The 17,193-nt window shown below is 36.4% G+C and overlaps 2 protein-coding genes and 1 pseudogene across 3 annotated transcripts; 1 reads left to right on the top strand and 2 right to left on the bottom strand.

Moving 5' to 3' along the window:
• Positions 1-1,560: 1,560 nt before the first annotated feature.
• LOC107879418 lies at positions 1,561-4,995 on the bottom strand (annotated as a pseudogene).
• Positions 4,996-7,705: 2,710 nt separating this feature from the next.
• Positions 7,706-11,419, top strand: LOC107839970 (mRNA turnover protein 4 homolog). The gene is made up of 8 exons (XM_016683654.2): positions 7,706-7,877; positions 8,374-8,539; positions 9,369-9,459; positions 9,549-9,607; positions 10,014-10,074; positions 10,548-10,638; positions 10,779-10,855; positions 10,953-11,419. The coding sequence occupies exons 1-8, from the start codon at positions 7,850-7,852 to the stop codon at positions 11,067-11,069; spliced, it is 690 nt and encodes a 229-aa protein (XP_016539140.1). The 5' UTR covers positions 7,706-7,849; the 3' UTR covers positions 11,070-11,419.
• Positions 11,420-11,589: 170 nt separating this feature from the next.
• On the bottom strand, positions 11,590-15,890 carry LOC107839969 (partner of Y14 and mago). Of its 2 annotated transcripts, XR_007043690.1 has the most exons (5): positions 15,497-15,844; positions 15,284-15,403; positions 12,767-12,985; positions 12,194-12,312; positions 11,996-12,112 (listed from the first exon to the last, which is right to left on the bottom strand). XR_007043690.1 is itself a non-coding variant. In XM_016683652.2 (4 exons), exons 1-4 carry the CDS (start codon positions 15,737-15,739, stop codon positions 11,966-11,968), a joined length of 729 nt encoding a protein of 242 aa, XP_016539138.1. In that variant the 5' UTR covers positions 15,740-15,890; the 3' UTR covers positions 11,590-11,965. The 2 variants fall into 2 exon arrangements, 1 of the variants encoding a protein (XP_016539138.1); XM_016683652.2 differs by lacking the exon at positions 12,194-12,312 and having other exon boundaries at positions 11,590-12,112; positions 15,497-15,890.
• Between the last annotated feature and the right edge of the window lie 1,303 nt (positions 15,891-17,193).

The raw sequence follows: 17,193 nt of genomic DNA, 5'->3' as shown, positions 1-17,193 counted from the left end.
ATTATTAATATATATGCAACTATTGCCTCATGGGCAAGACTTAATTTAGAAAATTGCTGAAATTAAAAACTTTTGCCCAAGAAGCAAAAGTTTATTCTTTAATTGCACTGATTAGATTATTAACATATATGCAACTCTTGCCTCATGGGCAAGACTTTAGAAAATTGTTGAAATTAAAAACTTTTGCCCAAAAGACAACAATTTATTCTTTAATTGCATTTATTAGATTATTAATATATATGCAACTCTTGCCTCATGGGCAAGACTTAGTTTAGAAAATTGTTGAAATTGAAAACCTTTGCCCAAGAAGCAAAAGTTTATTCTTTAATTGCATTGATTAGATTATTAACATATATGCAACTTTTGCCTCACGGGCAAGACTTAGTTTAGAAAATTATTGTACAAATGCTATATTGTTTAACTTGAATATTTTGTCCAAGAGACAAAAGTTTATTCTTTAATTGCAGTGATTAGATTATTAACATATATGCAACTCTTGTGTCATGGGCAAGACTTAGTTTAGAAAATTGTGGTACTGTGATTATAAACATCAAATACAAATTGTTACTAATATTCTTTTGCTCAACGCAAGTTTCAATATGCATTTTTTGCTTATGACGCTTCAATCATTGATACGGAAATTCCTAGCTCGAGACCTTTTACACGAAGCCAAGCACGTGAGTTACAACGACTCCAAGCCTTGTTCACATTCTTGGCCACGTGTGAGGCCCTTGTGAGCCCATCTAAGGGCCTATATTTAATAAAATGTAAAGAGGCCCACCAAGACACCCCAAACCCACCCACTTAAATGCCAAGGGTAATTTGGTCTTTGTCCCTCCTTTCTAAGTGACTATATAAGCCATTTAATAGGGCTAGTCTTGCTTTAGTTGATTCCTATTATTCAAGAAACAAAGACTTGTACATTTTTTACTTTTCTTTCTCATCATTTGGAGAGGCCAAAACCAAATTCTCACTAGTAGAGTGATACTAGTGTTGTATCTTGGCTAGAAACTAGGTTCTTGAGGTTCTTTGAGTTCCTCTTGGTCCAAGTAAGAACTTGGTATTGATATTTATTAGTCTTAGGGTCCTTTCTCTTGTTAGGGTTCTTAGATTAATGAATATTGTGTGTCAAATTTCTATCTCTTTCTTTTTAAATCTTGTTAACATTGTGTTGTTGAATATAAAAGTCTAGTGAAGCCGTGTGGGGCTCTTTCGATTCACTAGCAATATTGTCTTTGTTGTTCTTGTTGTTAAACTCACTTTTCTAGTTCAAACAAGTGTTGCAAGCCTAGTGAAGCTGTGTGTGGCCATTTTCGATTCACTAGCACTTTGTTGTTCATCTTGTTGTTCTTGTGTTGGTTGGAATCTCTTGATACACACTTAGCATTGTATCAATCATTAAGTTACATGTTTAGCCCAAATAATATTGGACGAGTTAAAATAGGGACCTTGTTAATAAATACGTTGGTCCAATACTGTTAAGAAGAAATTTTAACTTTCTAATATTTGTTTTCAAGAAAAAGTATGAAAAGCAAGATATTTCACAAAACACCAGCAGTGTCAAACAATGTACAAGAAAAAAACAAATAAACACATGGTTCTCTCAGTAGCAAAAGAACTCAAAGACACCCTTCCCCCCTTCCCAGAGTCTGGGGCAACATATGCTGCGCACACATCAACAATTTCATTCAACACAACTACTTGCAAAGCATGACGTTCCCCCTTATGTGTTCTTCTTATCCTAGAACCAGGCTTCTAACAAAAAAAAAGTTAGTTCACATCTTGTAACATTGCCATATTTACAGTATTGTACTTTCGGTGCACGCTAATAAGCTTCCCAACTGCTGCCTTCTGATGGAAATAAACCATCAATTTCGAGCATTCCCTGTAGTAGAAAATAAGGCACACAATTACACATCTTTGTCTATTCGATAAAGAAATATACATTTACAAGTATCTTTAAAAAAATATATACTTACAAAATTTAATTCTTGTCGTAGCTGCTATGCTTCTCGCAGGTTGCGTTCCACTCCCTGGACACACTGAGAGTGCACTGAGCAGTAAAGATAGCTGCAACAGTAAGCATTGATGATAGGAATCTAAGCATTTCATATTCAACCAGAAATAACTCGATCAAGAAGAAAGACACGAGCTCCACCTGATTTAAACAATGACAAAAAGTTGTATGAGTAGTGATTCAGATTGTTGCGTGACTTCTTCATGTGACAAAGACGTTTAACCGACCTTTATATCAGACTGGGAGGCTTTAAGGAACCTCCGCATAAACACATAAGTTGTAGGTACTTTCATGTTGAACTGTAAGGTATTAACCATCAATTTCTCCTGTAGATAAGAAAACGATTGAAATCATTTAGCGAGGAAAAACAAAATGGAGATACAAGTCCTGATAATGTAAGATTTGGGTCCTTAAACTAACTATTTCAAGCACTTCTTTTCTGGCATAAGCCTTGTCAGAGATCAAAATTAGATCCTCCACTACAGGTACATAAACCTCTTCATACTTGCAGGCAAGAAGCAAAGTTGTTATTCCAACAAGCTATAGTTTTTTCGTAATCACTGACTGAACTGTCAGGAATCTATCAATGAGATTCATAGTCAAATACAAGGTCTCCTCCATCAGTTCAAACTTGTAGTGAACCTATAAATTGGATTAGACGTTAAATGACACCTAGAATTATCACATTCTTCTTCATAAAACCTAGAAATGACATGCAATAACAAACACTGTATACCTCAATCAGTCGGTCAATGAAGACGCCTTTCATCCTCTCATTGATACCAAATTGTTGTTCTATATAGTTTAGAGGGATGCAGCCAGCGACTTGCAATTGAAAATAACATTGAAAGAAAAGAGTAAAAAATACACCTCCATTTCTTTCTAGATTTCCAATTAAAATTAAAACAGTAATCATCTTTGATAGAATAACATCACAACAGAAACAACCCAAGTATACCCTCCATGTGTCTATATATCCTATGTTCTGCACCTATTATTTTACTAACTAAAAATTGCAGTCCATATTGAAATTAGACTAGCTTTTGTGAGTAATTTGACAATCTATTAAGCTTAATGAGATCTCATCCAAAAGAATTAGATTGTCAGTTAAAAAATATGGGACTTCTGCTAACTCTACACACCATAATCCTAATGAGCATGTGCAACAACAACAACAAATCCAGTATATTTTCACACAGTGGGGTAATGAGCATGTACAAGTTGTAAACAAAAAAAAACTTCTAACAAACAAATAGAGAGAGTGGAGATAACATCTCTACCTCAGCCTTCTTGTAGTAAGCATAGATATCATCAATGTATTCTACTACAGTGAGTTCGTTCTTTTTATCAGAACTGGCTATGTCCACAACTGACCAATCTTCTGCATCTTCCATCTCAATTTCCTCATCCTGAATCAAAGATTTAACACATCAATGGCAATCCACAAAAATTATATTCATAACCAAGATATATAAATCATAAAAGCTTACCATCATATCAATTTCCTCCATCATTGCTTCAGTATGCTGCACAAACATTGGCACGTCAGAATAACCAGTGGCCTTGTAATCTTCAACATCGATAATAATGCAGTCTTCTGTTTCATTTATAATTGGTGCCACTGGGATTGGTGGTTTTGTTACCTGTGGATATACAATGTTAACAGTAGCTCAGTTATAAAATAAGCCAGGAGGGGATAGACATTGTACCTCAATTGCTGGTTTCTGTTGTTTGTTCGCGATTTGTTCAGCTAACTTCCTGAAATATCAGTAACCCCACATACAAATTAAACATTACTCTATCTTCAACTCCAGCTTTATAAATTCTACGGCCAAGCGCCTGCTTAGTATCATACAACTAAGAAATGAGCTAAACCTTGTGATCGGACGATGAATTGAAACAAGAGGGATCTTGTTAACAATATTGGCTTTGTTTCTATAATGAAATGAAAATAAAGTTAAAACAGGTAGACAAATCAAGATTAAACTAAAAATTGAATGACCCCCCTTCGCCCCTCTAACTATATACCTGGCTCTACTAGTGAATAGAAAAGTTACAACTTTACACCAAAGTTACAAAGATAGCAGGTAGATATTAGCCAATCCGAATATAGATTAGGATAACAAGTGATAATACTGTGTTATTCAAAGGTCGACCACAAGTTGCAAGTGAATAAAATCACTTCTTCGAATCCACAACACAAGAGCCAAACACTAAACATTCGGGCAGCACATGTTTTCCTTTAACATATATATTTTTGGCACTTAAACAACAACAACAACAACAAACCCAGTGTATTCCCACATAGTGAGGTTTGGGGAGGGTAAGATATACGCAGTCCATATCTCTACCTCTAAAGAAGTAGAAAGGCAATTTTCGATAGACCCCCAGCTTGAGATACAAAATAATAAACAAATTCATAGTAAAGCATGGAACAAGATGGCATAACATAAATACGACAACCACAAGTAATAGTAAACAGATTCGTAGTAAAGCATGAAACAAAGTATCATAACAAGAATAATACTCCCACCAAGTAATGCCCTACACTAGCGACCCAAACTGACCCTAGCCTTCTGCCCTAATTCGCGTCCTCCAGATCTTCCTATCTAGGGTCATGTCCTCTATGAGCTGTAACTGCTCCATGTCCCACCTAATCACCTCTCCCCAATACTTCTTCATCCTACCTCTACCCCGCCTAAAACTATTTAAAGCTAGCCTCTCACACCTACGAACCGGGGTATCCATGCCTCTCCTCATCACGTGTCTGAACCATCTTAATCAGACTTTTCGCATCGTATTCTCTACTGGAGTCACACCAACCTTCTTCCTGATAGTCTCATTTCGAACTCTATCCCCCTAATCAGCCCATACATCCAACGCAATATCCGCATTTCCGTCACCTCTATTTTTTGAATGTGGGAGTTCTTAATTGGCCAACGCACCGTTCTATACAACATAGCCGGACGAACTGCCATCCTGTAGAATTTGCCTTTAAGCTTGGGCGGTACCTTATTATCATACAACACTCCCAAAGCGAGTTTTCACTTCATCCATCCCGCCCCAATACAGTGTGAGACATCCTCGTCAATCTTACTATTACCCTGAATCATGGACCCGAGATACTTGAAACTATTCGTCTTATATACCACCTGTGATTCCAACTTCACTACCACCTCATTCTCTAACCTCGCATCATTAAACTTGCATTCCAAATATTCTGTCTTGTTCCTACTCAACCTGAACCCTTTAGACTCAAGAGTTTGTCTCCACACCTCTAATTTATCATTCACACCCTCTGCATTTCATCAATCAAAACTATATCATCTGCAAAAAGCATACACCAAGGCACCTCTCCTTGAATACGCCACATCAACACATCCATCACCAAAGCAGACAAAAAGGGACTAAGAGAAATAGTCAAAGAAGTATGGGGGAATATGTGGGTAAACTACGCTCAACTGGAGGCTAGCAGAACTAGGGGTGGTATAGTTATCATGTGGGATAAGAGAATGTGGGTGGAGGAAATTAGTAGTGTGGGGAGGTATTTTGTAACCGGCAGTTTCACAGGGAAATGCCAAGATCTCAGTTGCCATCTTATAGGAGTCTATGCTCCAAGTGAAAGAGAGGAAAGAGAAGAAACTTAGTGGGAAATCGGAGCAGCCAGAGGTATAGTTACAAGACCGTGGATCCTTTGTGGCGACTTCAATACTGTTAGACATCCATTGAAAAAGAAAAACTGCAGCAGAATCAACAAAGGCATGACAGATTTTTCAGATTTCATCGAGGACATGGAGCTGGTGGACGTAGAATTATTAGGGGGGATGTACAGTTGGAAGAAAGGGAACAGACACCTAACAACTTCCAGATTGGACAAAATACTTTTCTCTGAAGAATGGGCATCAAATTTTAGAAATATAAGGCAAAATCTACTACCTAGAGTAATCTCTGATCACTCGCCTATAATGTTACAATGTGGTGATTGGGAGACCACTAAATCCCATTTCAAGTTTGAGAATTGGTGGTTGGACGGATGGTTTCAAGGAAAGAGTAAAAAGGTGGTGGGATTGCTTTAATTGCACTAAGAAACCAGATTATATCTTGATTACAAAACTTAGAGCATTGAAAGGGAAATTGAAAGAGTGGAGCAAAACTTGAGAGCCCAAAAGCAAGAGGTGTTGAGACAACTAATTGAACTAGAGGAGACACAGGAATATAGAGCTTTAGAGGCAGAAAAAATAACCTCTAGATTAACTCTGAATATGAAATTTGAATACATAGCCAACAGGGAAGAAATCGCATGGAGGCAAAGGTCCAGGGCGGTATGATTAAAGCAAGGGGATAGGAACACTGGCTTTTCCCATAGAACTAACAATGCAATACATGAAAAATGAATACAATTAGAATATATGTGTTACCATGAGTACAAAAATGACAAAATAAAAAGTTTAAAGATAGTTTACCTACCATTTCGACGTATTCAATCCACACTCGACGAACACCCAAAAATTAGTGTTCAAGCTTGACAGATTATCAAATGCTTCAAAGTCACAATGAAGGGATGTTTCTGATAAAAAATGGATTGCGAAGCATCCGAATCAAAATCTGCCACATATGGTACCTAATTTCATCAAATTTCCAAAAAAATATTTCTCTAACAATGACAACTGTGTGTCATCCAAAAAGCTTGTTATCGTTGTATGATAATTTGAATCCCCTCTCCAACGGGGGTCTGACTTGAATCAATCATTAGGATCAATAAAGTACTCGACACGATTTGTCTTGCTAAACATGATTACCAAGATCTGCAGAGTTATAAAGATTAAAAAAACTATCAAATTAAAATTTAACAAAAAAACAAGAATCAAGCTGCAAAATAAAATTTATTGGACAAAAAAATTGACTCAATGGCTACACAAAACACCAAAAATCCAAATCTAAACAACCTACCGACTGGACAATAGTAAGATCAGTGAGTAGAGAAACCACCCCAAACGCATTTTCATCAAGGTGATGTAGATAAAAAAAATAGAGTTTATAAATTAATCTATGCATTATAGAATGTGATTCGCGGAAAAGAAAAGTGGTTTTTAGCTCAAAAAAATTGTTAGGTAACAAATACTTCAAATGCATGCAATAAGATTAAGACAAAATGAGAGAAATTACCTAAAGTGCAGAGAGATGAATGACAAAATCAAAAACCCTAAAGTTAGAATGCAATTACACTAAAGAGAAGAGAGAAATCCGAAGCTCAAGCTTTGAGATGAACTTTTTTGGTAGCTTTATGAAATTTCTTGTCACCTGAGCTTATTGCAATGGGTAAATCATGAAAATAAAATTAAAGGAAAAATTAAAAATTAAAAATAATAAAAATTAAAATAATAAATTTAAAGAAAAAAAAAGAGTGAAAAAAAGTAAAATAGTAAAAGTAAAGAAAAAATTTAAAAGTAAAAATAATAAAAAATAAAAGTTGAGAGATAAATGAGTATGGAAAGATTTAAAAATATATTTAAGGTGTGGAAGGGTAAAATGATACTTTTAGTATATTAAAAAGTAAGGAAGAGTCACCCATATTACTTCAAAGACGTTTTTATTTGAGGTTAAATATCTAAAGTCACCCATATTTGGATCTATGAGATTCAATTTTCTGCTGAACTTGACCCCAACAATATAGCCCAACTTCAGATAACTGGGCCTGTAAACCCTTAGGCCCATTACAGGCCCAAACCAGCACAAAGACATAAAACTAAACGCGCGGTCGACTGAATACTTCTCTTTCCAAAGCAAAGCAAGTTGTAGGGTTTTAGCTTTCACCAAAAAATCAAAGAAGCAATGCCGAAGTCGAAGCGTAACAGAGCCGGTACAGCAAAACCCTAGAATTTTCCACATCTGATTGTTGAATTCATTACTGCTCAAGCATTTTTAGTGATTTCTAAGTTATTGCATGCATGATTGTTGAATTCATTACTGCTTAAGCATTTTTAGTGATTTCCAAGTTGTTATGATTGTTGAATTCATTACTGTTTAAGCATTTTTTAGTGATTTCTAGCTTGTTATTAAGCTCATGATTGTTGAATTCATTACTGCTTAAGCATTTTTAGTGATTTCTAAGTTGTTACTACATTCATGATTGTTGAATTAATTACAGTTTAAGCGTTTAATGTTGATGTGTGTATATATATCCATTTTAGTGATTTCTAAGTTGTTATTAAGCTCATGATTGTTGAATCAATTACCGTTTAAGCGTTTCTAGTTGATGTGTGTATATCCATTATAGTAATTTCTTTGTTGTATTAAGCTCATGATTGTTGAATTAATTACTGTTTAAGCTCACGCGTTGTGGAATTTGATTGCAGTTACTTTATCTAAGACGAAGAAGAAGGGGAAGGAGCACAAAGAAAACATTGTTAATTCAATAAGGGAATGTGCTGAAAAGTATAGTTCAGTGTATGTATTTAGTTTCGAGAACATGAGAAATCTCAAGTTTAAGGAGTTCAGAGATCAGCTTAAGTCTTCTAGCAGGCAAGTTTGGTTAATTTGTCTATTTATTTATGGTTTCATATGTACTCCCTCCACCCCGTATTAGATACCAATTAATCGTTTAAGAAGCTTCTTTGTAACTTTACTTGTTTACACTTAAAAAGTAATTAATTGTAATGGTAAAATGGAAAAAAAATTAATCAATTCTCTCCTGATTTTATATTAACAAGTAACTTGGGACAACCATTTTAATATTGTGGACAACTAACATGGGAAAGAGAGAGTACCTTTTTTCTACAAAGAGACGTTTTGGTAATGTTGAGAGAGAACATTAATCTTTATCTTAGTTGTTTAAAAAGATTGTGATACAAAACTATGTATTTTGCCGCGTGTCCAAGTCAATACATCACTTTTGCTGGAGTACAGCAAGGTTAGTTTTGCAATTAATAATGTAGCATGTTATGAGCTTTTTATTTTCCCGAGAGAGTTAAGGAAAAAATCAATGTAGTCGTCGTGTGTCCATGTGTAGATCTACATGTTATGGCTATTCCGTGCGTAAAATTTCAAAACCCATACTTTTAACTTTTCTCCTTTACAAAAGGATAATTTAGAAAATATATTTTACTGAACCTGGAATTGGCTGTCTGGCCTGTATTGCTTGTTTTAAGAGTACATTTCTGTGCATACAGTGATCATGCTATCATTAAGTCATTGCATTTTCTCGTCCTAAGCAATTTTTCTCTGGAGTATTATCAAATATAAATTGGTATTGAGTTGGGAAGCATATATCTCGAGGGGGAACTTTGTTTGTCTTTCATAATTAACTATCAGCATGGAGACTGTATTTGAGCATTATTTCTTGCCATTTCAGATTTTTCCTTGGTTCCAACAAAGTCATGCAGGTAGCACTAGGCCGTTCAGTTGCCGATGAGATTCGTTCCGGCCTCCATAAGATTTCTAAGGTAGGACGCGCTAATGTACATTATATATCTGTTAAATATGTGGTATCTACTCTAAGTAATGTTTGGATTGAAATATCCTTTGTTTACAGCTTGTGCGTGGAGATTCGGGCCTTTGCTTTACTAACTTATCAAAGGAAGAGGTCCAAAGGTAAGACCCAGATTCAATGATGCATTTTAGATACTGAAATTCTACATACTATAACCCTGCTTCTTGATTAAGTCAAAGGAAAGTTTTAATTTTTTCTTTTTTCTGGGTGCGTGGGTGGGTGGTTATTGTCACCCTTGTCTATTGTGTTGTGCTACATATAATTGTGTTACAGCTTAACATTTAGTAATGCACGCTATCTAGTTTCCAACAATTCCTTTAATGAGTCTTCCACTTCTTTTCAATATTGTATTGTAATTTTGTTCCTTGCAAGGAAGCCAGGATTCTTTGAATGCTTTGTTGCCTGTAGTACTAGCTGTTTCTCTTTGCTGGAATGTGATCCCTGCTGTTTGCCTACTGCTCCCCCTGCCACTCTCAGTTTTTTGCTCATCATTTTGAACATTGTCAGGTTGTTTAACCAGTATGAAGAATATGACTTTGCAAGGACTGGCACTATAGCAACAGAAAAGGTACTAAAGTTATTCTGTGAATATGGTTTCTTTTATGAATATTGCATCCGCCTTGCCTGCACCCTCTGACTAAACTGCCAGGTATCTGCAACCTCCCGCTGGCAAACTCATTTTTGTGGCTATATGCCAATTTATGAACTGTAAAGCTAAATGGCATTTTGGTTTTATCCCCAAGAAAGGAAAGAAAGAAGATAAATGCCATCTTGGCACCTATCAATAAGGGCTATTTGCTCGAGAGCTCTTCCTTAAGATGCTTCTCTGGTTAAATTTGGTGCCTTTGTGTTCCCATGTGTTGTCTGGTCTATAATAATTGAACCATATCGATTATTGTGCACTGATCCAAGTAGATAAATTGTTTGGGAATATTTTTGCTAAATTTGACCTGAGAACGCCAAAGGCATCTTCACATACTGCCTTGCCCCAATTTTTACCTGAAGTACGTACATGGTTTTTGTTTTTGGTTCGTCTATCAGGTGGATCTACAAGAAGGCCCTCTTGATCAGTTCACACATGAGATGGAGCCATTCCTGCGAAAGCAAGGGATGCCAGTTCGGTTGAACAGAGGTATCAAACTATCATTCACTGCTCTTTTGTTTCGCGTTTTACTGGTTGACAATTGTAGCATGATTTTGTTGTGTCTGATATGTCAATAATTATCTTTTATGCTGTCTGATTCGTTGACCTTTTTCGTGCGGGGTGAGCAGGTGTCGTGGAGCTTGTGTCTGACTATGTTGTGTGTGAAGAAGGGAAGCCATTGTCACCAGAGGCAGCTCGGATACTGGTTTGTTGATTTTCTCAAATATCATATTTCTGAGTATTCTGTATATTTCTTGCGTCATACTGTGCAAGTTTCTGAAAACAATCACCGTGTCACACAGCGTTTGCTTGGTATCAAGATGGCTACTTTCCGGCTCAACTTAATATGCCGGTGGTCTCCTGATGAATTTGAACTCTACAGAGAAGGATTGGAAGAATCAGATATTGAATCCTCATAGACTGCTCCTAAATCTCTAAGTCAAGACATATGCTTTACAAGATTAAAGTTTGGGCACCCGGATCCTATAACCTCTTGCTAGCTGAAGGTTATAAATGGAGTGCTTTTTACCTGGTCTCAGAAATACTACTTGACCGGTCATCAGTTTTGGCAATATGAACTTTGGCATTCAGACCCCAGTATGTGTGCGTGTAAGGTGTTTAAATTATTTGACTGTTCAATGTAACAGATTTTTATGTAAAATTTTTCCTACCATAGCATATCTTGGCTACTTCAAATTGTGTTCTCAACATTCTTTGATGGTTTAATTTAAGATCTTTCTTGATGTATGCCTATTGTGAGGCATCCTAATTGGTGTTGTTCCAAGACAAATGATCTAACATAAGCTCTAAATGGTCTTTTTAAAGTAGCAATGATAACAAATATCATGAATTCAAGAAATTGGTTTTCAGTTCAGCTAAAGACATTTGTACCTGGACTACATCCTCCAAACTGAGGTGTTTTGTATGTACAGTTAGTTATCCAGAGAACATTAACCTTCCAACTACAGCGTCAACGAGTTTTTTGGGACTACACCTTCAAATGTCCAAATAACTAATATTCACGAAACATCCATGTCACAAGCCTAATATTGTAAATGGTGTTTCGACAGCTAGTTTCGAGGTCTTTAGAAATCAAGGACAAATCAGATCAAGCCGCAGCTATGTCTGAAAAAATTGGAGTACTACCTGAAAAATACCATAAATTAGACCCTACTTTGTTTTTCCCTAGCTAGTGCACAAGGTACAAAAATACACCGTTCCATTAACAAAATCTGGCCGTGATGAATATATTGATGCAGCAGTAAAATCCCACCAGGCTAGCGTAGCTTTAAACTGTGTTTCTTCAGCCTAAAATTCATGATGCTGCTTCCAATGCAGCCTTTTTATCCTCCAAAAGCTTCAACTCTTTTCGCCAGCTTTCCAGCTTAGCCATTTTTTCCAGATGCTCTGGCTTCATGTCCTTCTCTTCGGTCTTCTGCTGTTGAGCTTCTGTCAGCCGGATCTACACCAAATTAAGCAGGGTTAGTGTAGCAGAGAGGGGTAATTGCATCTTGAACCTTCAAGTTTCAGAAGAATGTAGTACCGATAAATCACCAGTGTAAAAATCCACATTGATTTTATTTATTTTTTCTCAGATCATAAAAATCCACATCATTCTAAAACTGCAGAGTGTTTTTTTCCCAATGACCAGATTCAAAATATCTGCAGTTTTAGAAATATACGACTATTAGTAGAAATCAAATGAAAATCCTCATATCACATTTGACAGGAAGTGTTGAAATGGAAGCAGCACCTTGGACTGAAATATGCTATTTAAAGGTGGACACAACAAATTAGAGATCATATAAAATGAGTAGCTGGAGGAGGGCATGGTTTCAAACCAACACATTTAGTGGACCATACCATTCTGGGTTTAGAAATGAATGCATAAAACACATCATTACCTTGAAACAAAATTGAATCATCCATTTAGTACATCAAAACTGAAACAGAGTTTTTTGACCATGCAACTGTGAAGTAGATAATAAATTCCAAGGCATGGCAAACAAAGATGATACCAGAATATCTCTAAAATGCTGTAAGATGCATCAAACTTACTTCATAGATCTCGAATGATGGCATGCCATCAGAGAACTAGAAGCATTAGAGAACATACCTTTTTCTTCAGAGCTCGGATCTTTTTGTCAATGTCCTGCAAACCATCTCCCATGGCAGAAGACTCGGTTGAATTTGAAGGAGGGACAACAGGATTTGCAGATATGGCAAGATTGTTTATCTGGGAAATAACTGACTCAACCTGATCTGGAACGTCAGCTGAATTTTCAGCAGATGAGACTTCATCATTCTCTGGATTCTTACCCTTTTCAATGGCAGCCTGCCACAAGAAGTGTTAATCAAGCTCAGACATTTTTTGTGTGATTAATCCTCACTAATATTTCAACAAGATAGTGCCAATTGCTAGGTCCTCTTTATACCAAAACACAAGTAAAAAAGTAAAAAGATTCTAATCTCACCACCTCCCAAATGACCTCTATTTTTATCCCAAACTTAGGACTTCAATCATTATTAGTTCACCTATGTAATAGCTCAGATTTTTACATAATTGTATTCACATGTTTGAAATGGAGAAGAGGCCCAAAAATTCTTCATCCTAGATGAGAGGCTAATGTAATAAGTCAATCCTTGCCCCAAGAAAAGGGTAGTAGTCAAAAAGAAGCTTTCTTCAACTTATGATGACAGTTTGACAAGAAGCATACTGGATAGCTGAAAGCCAAAGATGGGATGGAACAGAAAAGTCCTGCACAGTTCTTCATTTTCATTTCTTAGTCACCCGTGTTACCTATAATTGGCCATCAACTTCCATTAAAATGTAAGAGATTTTTGAGTGGTTTCAGTTGAGATTCTAGCTTCCCTATTTCCACCTTTTTCTTTAAGATAGTGTTAGTCTTACATTAACGCTCAGTACCAAGATTCCACCTTCCTTCTTTCCATTTTTGACAGATACAATAAGAAATTCTATTCATAGAGTCGGTAAACAGTATCTAATCATAGGAGACCAATGACCTCCTAGCATGAAGCAAACACAATAAATGATAAGCAAACAGAAGTTATTAGGAACACCATATTGGTGCAATATAAGATACTTTTAATTTTAATTTAAAAGAGAATTAGAAAACAGCAAAGAAGTCAGAGAAGAATCCATGTTCTTTGTTTGTTTTATTTAAAGCTTAAGAGATATCAAAGCATATGCTATAACATATTAAATGGGGCCATGGAAACACATTAGAAAATTCAGTGAAGAATTCAAAAACAAACATTTACTTTGGCATGGTACATGTCTTTTTTGATAACCAAGAAATCCTAAGGGTCAGTGTGGCACTGTTCAAAACTCGGGGCCAGCACTAATTCCATGGGATACCTGCCACCTCCCACTAGCAACAAGTACCACCAAGGCTAGAACAGATGGGAAGAAATCACCTAGAGTTTGTCTCTGTCGAGAATTGAACCTGAGACCTCATGGTGCTCAACCCAACTTCATTGACATCCCATATTACATATTTCACCACTCTTAGTGCTATGTTTAGTGCTATGTTTATAATAAATTACCATTCTAAAAAACAAAAATCAGTTAATTGGGAGGCTGACATCTTTAAGGGAAACAGAGAAAATGACATTATCAAGTGGAAAGGTGATAGTAAAGGGAATTTCACTGTATAAAATTATTGCAGCTCGAGTAATCTTGGAAGGACCTCTAGGCCTAGGCAAACAGTATCCCCTCTTCATCTCTTGATTTGTTCAGAATAGCACGACATGAAGCACACTTCTCCTGAGATAACTTTGAAAAGGGGTTCACTTTCTGAAACAGGTGCTTAATGGGCGAAAGCAACTTGGTCACACAGAGGACCCTATTCATCTCTTCCTGCGAGACAGGGAGTCCTGAGATATGTTCTGTTTTGGATTGGACGAGTAATACCTCAATTCTAATAGCCACATACATCAGTTGGGCTGGTAGGAATCCATTTAGCATCATTCATCTTGCCTTCTATAGACTTTATTGTTCAATTTGTTTAAATTCCAAAGAGACATGAAGTTACACCTTACAGATTGCTCTTCCTGTTTAATTTGGAGTATGCCGATCTTTGGGAAGGGTTTCTGTTTATCTGGGCTTGCTAGACGAAGATAGACTTAGAAGGAAACTGATACCTTCGAGGGCACTATGCTGAAACAAACTGTATCAGGACTGTGTCCTACTTTAGATCCAACAAAATGTTCAGCCCCTATAAACTGGACTCTCCTAACTGTAACAATGCGGTCGAGGTGCTGTAGCTAATTGAGTAGCTCTAGAAGCATGTATAAAAGCTAGTAATGAAGGAAGTGATCTTGCTCGGGAAGATAATGAGATTATCACGAGGCTTCCAAATGGAGCCCGGAGCTAGCTGCTGTTTGTGAGGTATGGAAAGAGATGATATTTTAATTTTTCAGCAGTGGACATTTTGGATAAGTAAAAACAGTAGACATTAGCAGGACGTAACAAAGGATCAGGAGAAAAAACTCAAGTAATTATCCTTCGTTCTCTTAATTGAAATGCAATTAAACTCTGACCAATCTTTGGATTGAGCCGAATGTAGTAATAAGTACAATAAACAAGAGAAGCAGAAAACAAGTATTTAACCTGTTGACGCTTTTCCTTCTTCCTTTCATTCCGCTTAGCAGCTTTAGACTTAGGTTTCTCATCCATCACCGGATCATAACCCGGCGGAACATCCTGCAATGACGCCATTTCCTTCTTCCACTGCCAATCTCCCCAATCAATCAAACACGAAAAACACACACAACATAAATTTTGAAAAAAAACAAGTAATCACACATTATGTTAACAACATACAAGAGCGCCTTTAGATTGGTAAATAGCGACTTCATCTTGAGGGACATAACCAGCTCTAATTCGAATAGGTTTACGTAGGGTTCCGTCGGGTCGTCGTGTTGGTGCTAATATTCTTTCTCCTTCTTTTAGGGTTTTGCTTAGCTCAGCTGCCAATTGTTTCGCTTCCTCTTCTCCTCTCCTTGTACTGCTCGCCATTGCTACTTTGATGATTTTTACAGATTGGAAATGAGAAATTGCTTTCATCAATTCATCATATTTTGATTTTCTTTTTTAAATTTCTAATCATCATAATTAATTGCTATTAGCAATTAGCAGCAGTGTGTTCAGTGTCAGATTAGAGTTAGTCGAGTCCCTCGAAGTTTGTGCTAGACGGGCCGGGTTTCTACTTGTTTTGGGGCCATAGTATTTTGCAGCAACAATTGCACTTGTAATCAATTTTTGGCTTTTTCATTTAAGCTGTATCCAGTGTTTTTTAATTATTTAACTAATAGCCAATATTGATAAAAATTTAAAATTCAATCCAAAGTCTGGTTGCTTCTCCTCCTCTTTTTCATATCCCCTTCTTAGTTTGCTTCTCTATTTTTCTAGTTTCAGATGAGAGTATTTAAAATGGATAGGAACAAATGTTGAAATCAAAACTTATATAAGAATAAAAAATACAACAAGGATGAGGACGACTAGCGATCTAGATTAAGTGAAGTGCATCAAGGAGGAGGATATGCTTTGATATCTCTTAAGCTTCAAATAAAACAAACAAAGAACATGGATTCTTCTCTGACTTGTTTGCTGTTTTCTAGTTCTCTTTTAAATTAAAATCAAAAGTATCTTATATTGCACCAATATGGTGTTCCTAATGACTTCTGTTTTTGTTTATCATTTATATATTTTTTGCTTCATGTTAGGAGGACATTGGCCCCCTATGATTAGATACTACTGTTTACAGACTCTATGTATCTGTCAAAACTGGAAAGAGGGAAGGTGGAATCTTGGTACTGAGCATTAATGTAAGACTACCAGTATCTTAAAAGGAAAAAGGTGGAAAGAGGGGAAGGTAGAATCTCAAATGAGACCACTTAAAAAGTTCTTACATTATATTGGAATTGATGGCCAATTATAATGTAAAACAGGTGACTAAGAAATGAGGACTTTTCTATTCCATCTCACTTTGGCTTTCAGCTATCCAGTATGCTTCTTGTCAAACTGTTATCACAAGTTGAAGAAAGCTGCTTTTTGACTACTACCCTTTTCTTGGGGCAAGGATTGACTTATTACATAAACCTCTTGTCTAGGAAGAAGAATTTTTGGGCCTCTTGTCCATTTCAAACATGTGAATACAAGCAACAACATGAGCTATTGCATAGGTGAACTAATCATTATTGATTATTGTAGTCCCAAGTTTGGGACCAAAAATAATGGTCATTTGGGAGGTGGTGAGATTAGAATCTCTTTTACTTTTTTAACTTGGGTTTTGGTATAAAGAGGACCTAGCAACTGGAACTATCTCGTTGAAATATTAGTGAGGATTAATCACCACAAATGTCTGAGCTTGATTAACACTTCTTGTGGCAGGCTGCCGTTGAAAAGGGTAATAATCTAGAGAATGATGGGAGTCTCATCTGCTGAAAATTCGGCCGACGTTCCAGACCAGGTTGAGTCAGTTATGTCCCGGATAAATAATCTTGCCTTATCTGCAAATC

Source organism: Capsicum annuum, chromosome 8 (genome assembly GCF_002878395.1).
Source record: "Capsicum annuum cultivar UCD-10X-F1 chromosome 8, UCD10Xv1.1, whole genome shotgun sequence".
NCBI classification, from domain to species: domain Eukaryota; kingdom Viridiplantae; phylum Streptophyta; class Magnoliopsida; order Solanales; family Solanaceae; genus Capsicum; species Capsicum annuum.
This window is presented reverse-complemented; position numbering and strand designations above follow the sequence as displayed.